Source organism: Dioscorea cayenensis, chromosome 10 (genome assembly GCF_009730915.1).
Source record: "Dioscorea cayenensis subsp. rotundata cultivar TDr96_F1 chromosome 10, TDr96_F1_v2_PseudoChromosome.rev07_lg8_w22 25.fasta, whole genome shotgun sequence".
Lineage (NCBI taxonomy): Eukaryota > Viridiplantae > Streptophyta > Magnoliopsida > Dioscoreales > Dioscoreaceae > Dioscorea > Dioscorea cayenensis.
In genome coordinates, this window is record NC_052480.1 from 17,007,836 (window position 1) to 17,017,138 (window position 9,303).

The 9,303-nt window shown below is 32.1% G+C and overlaps 1 protein-coding gene across 1 annotated transcript; it reads left to right on the forward strand.

Annotated features, from left to right (window-relative positions):
• The first annotated feature begins 208 nt into the window (after window positions 1-208).
• Window positions 209-8,336, forward strand: LOC120270935 (cytokinin riboside 5'-monophosphate phosphoribohydrolase LOG3-like). Its single transcript, XM_039278012.1, has 8 exons — window positions 209-228; window positions 7,069-7,171; window positions 7,332-7,429; window positions 7,525-7,555; window positions 7,661-7,760; window positions 7,939-8,012; window positions 8,077-8,220; window positions 8,316-8,336. The coding sequence occupies exons 1-8, from the start codon at window positions 209-211 to the stop codon at window positions 8,334-8,336; spliced, it is 591 nt and encodes a 196-aa protein (XP_039133946.1).
• Window positions 8,337-9,303: the final 967 nt, after the last annotated feature.

The following is a 9,303-nucleotide window of genomic DNA, read 5'->3' on the forward strand; positions in this document are numbered from 1 at the left end:
TTGAGGTGGTGACTTAATTTGTCTCAAGGCAGCAATAAAATAAATAAATAAATATATATATTAAGGTGGCAACAAAGTATGCAACGTGGTGATAAGGCACAGGTAGTGGTGACTTATTCATTTCGAGATGGCTGCAAAAATTAAGAATATAAAAATATATAAATTTTAAGGCGGTCGTGAGATATTTATTTCAAGACAGCAATCAGACATGCAATGCAATGATGACACGTGTGCAGCGACAAATTTTGATATATATATATATATATATATATAATTAAAACCAAAGCATCCAAGTCATGACTTAAAATATGAAGAGAGTCCAGACTTAAAAAATCTATATAAATCGACAATTGAACTCAGTGGTCTCAAGACATCAAAAGTCGAGGACCCAAAGAGTTTCACAAGTCAATATTTAAAAATTTATATAAATCAACAATTGAACTCAGTAGTCTCGAGACATCATAAGTCAAAGACCCAAAGAGTTTCACAAGTCAAGAAGGAAGCTTCACAAACATAAAAGCCGAAGCTTATGAAAAGTCAAAATCAAGTCTATGGTTCATCAACATGGAGGAGACATAACTTGAGACACAAATCAAACTCAAGATGCAAATCAAATCCAAAATGCAAAACGTCCAATACACAAGTTCGGGTACAAGTTCATAAGTCAATATGATTGTCAAGATAATTTCAAATTTCTTGTATTTTCAATGAAATCTATGAATTCATATTTATTGAAATAAATAAAATTAATTGTTACAATTTATTTCCTTTTTCACACTAATTCCTTAATCGGAGGTTCCTGCGACAATGCCCAGGGTAATTAACATTAAGGGCTTGCCCCTAATGGAAGTCATGAACCCATAATCTCTTGAAGTCATAAAAAATTAAAAGTTGATTTGTGATCCATGCTTTTTAACCGGTAAACCCTAATCAAAGGCCGGGTGAAAAAAAGAGCCCACAATCTTCTCACAGGTTATAAAGTTATGATGAACAAATTCAATGAGATGATGTTGCAAAACCAACGTTTGGACGAAAAGTTGAATGTATGTAAACAAAAGTTGTGCCATGCTGAGAAGACCTTGGACTCCATGAACAAGGGTAAAGCCAAGCTTAATGAGATTCTATCATTTGGAAGAACATGTAAAGCCCGATATGGTATTGGGTATATTGGGGAAACTTCAAGTGTCAAGACAGAAGGTTTAGGTGTTGTGTTTGTCAAGTCAAGTGCTTAACAAAATAATGAAGAAAACTAAGTCAAAGTAAGGGAAAAACCGAAAAGAGAAGTGCCTACATGCTTTCATTGTTGAGAGACTGGCCACATAAGACCCAAGTACATCAAATTAAAAGAAGACTTGAAAAGTGGAAGATTAGTTGGACATAAGCAGCCTGCCATCAAAAGGAAAGTCGGAGGAAAAACTATTGTAATCAAGAAATTATGGATCCAAAAAGATAAAAAGCCAAGAGAAGATGTAGAAGTCTCCAGTTCTGATATGAAGATGGTGGAAAATCGAACAGATACAACATCATGTTACAACCAGCAATGTGTTGACTGAGGGCCTATGAAGTCAACAAGCAAAACACTCCAACGAGTGAAAAATCTCTTGATGTATCTCAAAGATTTTTTTTTTTTAAATCCAAAACAAAAAAAAGGAAATAAAAAAGGGAAATTTTAAAAAAAGGAGTTTTTTTTAAAAAGAGATATTTTTTTTTGAAAATATAAAAGGGTGCCTTGGAATTTATAACTAATTGAAGGGACATAAAAACCTAAATCCTGATTTATTTCCAAAATTGTTTTTGAAATCAGGAGAAGAAGAAGAAGAAGATGGTGTTTGTTTTTGAGAAGATGAGGATGAAGAGGATAGCCCACCGTGCTCCAGCGACCCCACAAGAAATTGCTGCCCGAATTGAAGAAGTAAGGTGAGAAGGACCAACTCTAGAGGATGTCCATCAAGAGGAGAAGAAGTAGAAGATCTGTCAAAAGTGATCGCCCCCTATGTTTCTTCTCAGGATGTTGTTTCGTCTTCTAAAGAGGTGGAAGCTGGAACTTCATCACAAGATGTGCCCACAGGCATGAAAGACAGAGATGATCTCCTGAGATGGGTACGAGAGTCATTTCCAGGAACTTAAATCCAGAGAAATGAAGAAGATGAACAGGATGATTCGCCTACAGTCTCAAATGAAGAAAGTTTAGAATAACAACAAACTGGTGTAGAAGAAGCTGTAGAAAAACAATCAACCCCATCACAAGCAGAAGATGCTATCAGAGAAAGAAGTATAGATGCTCCCATGCTGCTGAAGAAGAGGCTGCTACTATTCTAAGTGAAGTCCTGAGTAACATTCACCAACATACTGATGTACCTACGGATACTGAATATGTCGCAGAACAAGTTACAACATCTCTTTCAACATCTGACAATTCATATAGTTATGAAAATATTCCTCTTAAAGATCGTGTTTCCAAGATTGCTAAAGAAAAGAAGGCAATGTCTGCAAAGAAGTCCAAAAGAAAGTCTTTCTTAGATCCAGAAGAAGAAGTCGCCCCGATGCCCAAGAGAAAGTGTACTGAAGCTGGAAAACAGGGGGAGAAACCATCATCAAGCTCTATAAAGGAAAACAAGAAGAAGGCAACTCAGCATCCTGAAGACAGTGATGAAGACAAGTTTTGGATAAAGCTTCGAAGAAGAAATTCAAGATAATAACTGAGAGATGAGTTGTTGCTGAAAGGGTGATTGATGAAGTAGCTTTTGAAAAGTACGGGCTAATCGTGCTACTCAAAGAAAGGTATCTTTACAAGTCTGCAATATTTGATAAGAGCTACAGCTTGTCTCTATTACAAGAATTCTACAACAATTTCTTATCATCTGACAAAGGCATCTCTAGAGTCTTCATCTGAGAAAAATGGATTCTGTTTTCCCCAACTAGTCTAAACGGATTTTTACAGTTCAAATCAGAAGTGAAAGGAAACTATGAAGAAGGGCTAGAGCTGAATGAGGAGGTTCTGAAAGAGATTATTGGAGGAAGGACAGAGTCATGGGGAAAAGAGTCAAGACTTCCAGCTTTCATCCTCACAGCTAAGTATAATATTCTGTTTAGACTTGGCATTCTGAATTGGTTGCATGTCCCACATAATTCAAGCATAGTGAAGGAGCTCGCACTGCTACTGTATGTTGTTGGAACTGGGAAAAAGTTTAATCTGGGAAGGCTGATCTTCCTGAACATTGTAAAAGAATCAGATTATACAAGCTTCTCAACATCTCTTGGGTATCTTGCATTGCTGTCACAGTATTTGTTGCATCATGGAGTACAACTCAGGAAAGGAGAAGCAGTTACAACAGTAAAGAAGCTGAAGATCTTTTAGAAACTGTTTACCCCAGGTAAGAAGATTGTTTACCTGTAGGAAGGGTGACCACCAATGCCTGAAGATGTAGAAAAGGAGAATCTGCTGGTTGAAGAAGAATATAAAAAGATCTTGAAAGAGTAGCTAGAAGATGTGGAGAGGAGGTAATGATTACTATTTGCAGAATTATTCATCAGTGTCGGACAAAAGCAGAAGATCTTATCTCGCCTCGAAATTCTGAAAAAGAAGAAGGAAAGAGCTGATGGCCATGATTCAGGGAGAGATGATGACCAGGAGACTTCAAGATAGTGGGAGTTGCCGGAGAAGGTGTAACAAGGCTTGCAACAACTGATGAAGACTTCGGCATCAGTTGTGTCACAAAGGGGGAGAAGTTTGCTAGCCCTAGACTGACTATATATTTTTCTCATTTCTTGGACATTTGTACATTTGGTCTTATTGTTTTTGAACATTTTTATGTTTGTCAATTCTTTATGTTTAATCATATTTTGTCTCACTAGTTGAAGTTTGTAATATTCTCTCAGTACTTTGTAAGCAACTAGATGAAATATTGTGTCAGTCCTGGTTTTTGTTCTCAAGTTGATGTTGTAACTGGAAGTTGTAACAGTGTTAGCCTAGTCTGTATCCTAGTCAGTGTTGTAACTGAAAGTTATAACAGGAGTTAGTCTGGGTGCAGAAGCAGTTGTCTTAAATTATGCGAAAAAGGGGGAGATTGTTAGTGCAACCGCACTATAATTGGCATGATTTGACACCAAGACAAGATGATGTGGCAACCTTTGTGACGTGGCATAAATGATGACATGGCAAAGAGTCTTAACCTGGAGGAAAATATCTTGAAGGTTTTGGTAAAGCTATTTTTGGTAATGTGTTACAACTTGAAGACAAGATCATATCAAAACCATATTTAGGGAGATTTGATTGAAGACTAAATATGGATAGAACTTAATTGAAGAAATATCTATCAATGGTATGAATGAAGGCTATTGAAGGTATGATTTGGAAAAACCTTAATAGGTATGATTGAAGACTATTAAGGGCAAGATTTGAAGACATGCCTATTGTTGGCATGATTTAGATGATTGATTGAAGATCTTTTTTGGGAAGATTTGAAGGCCAAACTTGGGTGAATTGAAGATCAAGTTTGGTAAGTTTTGTGAAAGACGCAGAAGGATGTGCGCCCCTTGCGAGGAGACTGCGTGATGAGAAACTGAGAAGGTAGGCTAGTTGCCGGCAGTCGGGAGCGGGAGATTTGGTTGCACCGACTCAGACTAAGCATGATTGGGAGGTTGATTGGTATTGAGGTTGTTTGCAACGTAACCAGAACTCAGTCAAGTCAGCAGTCAGGGTCATGTTGCAACTCATGTTACAACAGGAGTTGCAACAACTAATTTTGGAAGGTTTTTAAATTAGTAGCCGCGGAGATTCTAAAAGATGTATATGCTATATTTGGAACGTTGAGGCGTCTATATAAGCTACTTTGCTCTAAGATTGGGTGTGTCTCTTGTGGAGAAGAGTGTGTGAGCACTAGACAATCTAGAGAGGGTAGTAATTTTTATTGTTGGGAGAGTGAGTGACAAGTGTTTGTACTCATCTATTTTCATCTCTTTTAGTGGATTGTTTATCTCCGATTTTGGCCCCCAAGACGAAGGTGAGTGGACGCCGAACTGGGTTACCAATCTTGTGTGTCTCTTTCTTGTTTGGTTTGTGTGAGCTTGCATGAGTGTTTGAGTGTCCTCTAAACCACAAACCACATTGTCGGAAGTAACAAAAATCATTCCAAATAAAGCTTTACACAAATTAAAAAACAACTCATGAGAAGTGAGAATATGAAATAGGCAAAGATATCCATACAAAATTTTCAAATATAAAAATAGTTTAAAAATTAGCAATTTTGACCATCATGAATTTAGTAGGGGAAAAAACCCATCAAACTCATGGGCCATGCATTATATCCAACCCCTCTTATTTTTAACAACTCCAATAATGCCATTGTCTTCTGATTCAACAAGAAAGTACAAAATAATGAAAATGTTTAAACCTTTTCACTTAGCCATTTTCTTATTTGTTTTAATAAATTTTTATTATTTCCCATACATATATAAACAATTATTTTGTTATATATATATATATATATACATACAAAACTCTCAGCTAGCCTAACAATATGAAATTACTGAATAAAATTTTTAATTATATTTTCCTTTCTAACATAAGATTTTAATGTAAAATTATACAACTTATTGACTATTTAGTTGAGAAAACACTTCTCATATATGATTTGATTAAAAAAAAACTATAGTCATACATAGAAAATAATTGTGAAAAAAAAAATAACAAACCTATCAAATCATATCAAATAAAAATAATATCTGTAAACTATACAAATCAAATCACATAAAAAAAATATATCTGTAAACTATACAAATTAAATCATATATATAATATTTCTTTGACTAATTTACATACAGCTATACATTTATTATTTGTCACAACTTCCATTCTTCAATTGATCTCAATTCACATTTTTTTAAAAAAAAAACTTAGAAAATACTAAATTGATGAATACCAATAATAATTCAACCAATAAAAACAACACAATTGAAAAAGTTATAAAAAATTATAACAAAAATTATTCCATAATTGTATATTATTGCACTAAATATTTCTATAACTTTAATACCACAACAAGTTCATTTTATAAAACACACAATTTGAAATATTTTTTTGTCACTTTCTCATCATGTTATTCATCATTTATCTAATTTTTTTTAAAAAATATTTTACTTTTTCATCTTCTCAATAACTTACTAATTTGCATTTTTTTTTGTTTCTATTCCCGTATTTATTATGTCAAATAATCTCAACATAATCATTTGCATCCTTTGCATATCCTCTTTGACAAAAAAGATATGGTGATACATATCAAATCATGTACCAACTTAATTTGGACTTGATTCAGTAAAATGGAATTCAACAACAAGAGATAGAGATGCAGACAAAAAAAATCAATATAAAGATACTAGCTTTAAACAATATTAGAGTGCATTTTTTTTTTTCATTAGCATGCAAAATTCTAGGGTTTGCTGGATTTTGACAGGATTGGTATAAAAAATCTACTCTTCTTTTAATAAAATCTATATTTTTGTTTTGTTTTTTTTTTATCAACTTTAACTTTTAAAATTACATTTATTTGTTAAGAATTGTAAGAATTTCAAATAAATCTACTCTTCTTTTAAGAGAATCAAACAAAACATGATAGATATCTTTGACTAAATATAAAAAAAAAACATGAAAAAAATTAACCAAGGAAGAACAACAAAAGGCAATCATCATTATCTATATATATATATATATATATATGCATTCCTAAAGTAATAGTAACTATCCTAAAGACAAGTATATATATATATATATATATATATATATATATACAAATATAGTGATCTTCCCACGAAATCATCAATCTCTTAGATCAGGCGTGGTAACACTCAAACAAAAAATACATATCATCAGCCTAATTTCATAGTGATTCAAAGATCATCTTTCCCTTATTATTCCTTATTATTATTGTTCAATTGTCAACCATTTTGTTTTGTTTTGGTTTTTTTTATAGCAATAAAAAAATATCATACTTACAACATGAATTTATATATCTTTCTTTATTATAATTTCATGCAATTTGCAGTGTTAGTAAAGCAAAACAAAATAAAGAGAATGAGTACATCCAAATTCAAGACAATTTATGTTTTTTGCGGTAGCAATCTTGGAAAGAAAAAGAGTTACCAAGATTATGCTATTGATCTTGGCAAAGAACAGGTTTAGCTTCTTCCTTTTATTTCATTTGAATTTTTTTTATAACACTCTCCCTTCCTTTCTATAGTTTTTTTTCTCTATTATTGTTGTTATAATCATTTAGCACGCTCATTTGTGTATGCTCAACTACAAATATGTGAAATAACCTTGCAAGTCCTTTCAGGTTATGACAAACATTAATTTAGTATATGGAGGAGGCAATATTGGATTAATAGGTTTGATATCTCAAAATGTTTTTGATGGTGGAAGACATGTTCTTGGGTATGTTTAATTTTTTCTTTATAAAAAATTATTAAAAAGACATCCATTTAAAAAAAACTTAAGATAGTAACATTTTTTTTTTTTCATATACTCAGTATCATTCCCAAAGCTCTAATGGATAAAGATGTATGGAAAAAAATTATTGAATTTTATGATAGATTATTTAAAGGAAAAATCAAACCACAAATACCAATGGCTATTCAATAATTTATTGTTTTGTGAATTTGTCAGATCACTAGTCTCACTATAGGAGAAGTAAAATCAGTTATAGATATGCATCAAAGAAAAACAGAGATGAGTAGCAATTCTGATGCCTTTATTGCTATGCCTGGTTAGTACACAACCTACATTTCATATTTATTATGTATTCACTAACATTGTTTTATTTTGGTATCATTCTGCTATCATTCATTATACAAAAAAATACAAATCCTCTCACAAGTTATGATTTTTTTCTCTTGAAATAAAAAAAAGACTAATTAATCTCAATTGAAATTATTATACAGGAGGTTATGGTTATGGTACTCTTGAAGAACTTTTTGAAGTGATTACATGGGCACAATTAGGCATACATAACAAGCCTGTAGATCAATGGCAATTATAGACATATATAATGGAAATTATCACAAACTTATTCTTTGTTTTAGGTTGGATTATTGAATATTGATGGCTACTACAACTCATTGCTTTCTTTCATTGACCAAGCTGTAGAAGAAGGTTTCATCAATCCAAGTGCAAGACATATCATTGTCTACGCTTCAAATGCAAAGGAGCTTATTGAGAAACTCGAAGTAATTTTTACAAATGTTTTTGAATTTTTTTGTTCAAAATATGAATGTGTTGATAGTTATTTCTAATGTGTGAAAAATATTTACTGAAATGACAGGACTACTACCCATATCATTAACAAGTCTCATCAAAACTGGAACTCTGAGCAACTAGAACACTCCCAAAAAAATGTAAGTTCAATTTAAATATGTGAAAATATCAAGTTAACTACAAATGCATCTTTGGCTAATCATGATTTATGAAAAAATATCACATATAACAATAATACTAGCATATCAATTAAAAAATACAAAACAAAATGCATAACTAATTGATTTACTCTGATTATCATGAAAAAACAAATGTAACACTAAACGATCCATGCACTAGTAACTATAGCATCATTTTTTTAGTATAGCTTCCCAATTAACAACTTTACATTACTTAACAAAAAAAATATGAACTAATATAGTATTGTTTTTTTTAGGTTGATTCATCAAACAACAATGCCAAAAACCTCTCAAATCCAATTCATCTCCCAAAAACCCATCAACAATTACTCTAATCAACCTCAACCTTCCAGCTACCATGGATGACAATGTTGAACACACAAGTGTTTCTGATGCACATCCATAATGAAAACCATGAATGAAATGAAGATATTTCATTTTATACCCTTTTGTGCTGCTATTTTGAATGGACAATAAAAACTTGAACTTTTGCCTATATTTAATACATGAATAAATGCTTACAAAGTAGACGTTTTTTTACAAAAAATTACAGCAACAATTCTAATGAACAACAATTATCATCAAATAAAATATTCATTACATTTAGAGTTTTTCCCCCAAAAAACAAACAATGAAAATATATAAAGAACGAATAAATTGAAAAAAAGGGGAAAAATTTTATATATAACCCTGTAACATCAGCACGGGCTGACCACACTAGTTAATATTAATTATATTAATTATTAATGTATAATTAATAATTGATAATTAATATAATTAATGTTAATTCTTTTGGTTAGGGTTCTCTCTTCTCTCTTGACTCAGGGTTAGGGTTCTCTTAGTCTTAGGTTAGGGGTGTTGGGGTTAGGTCGATTG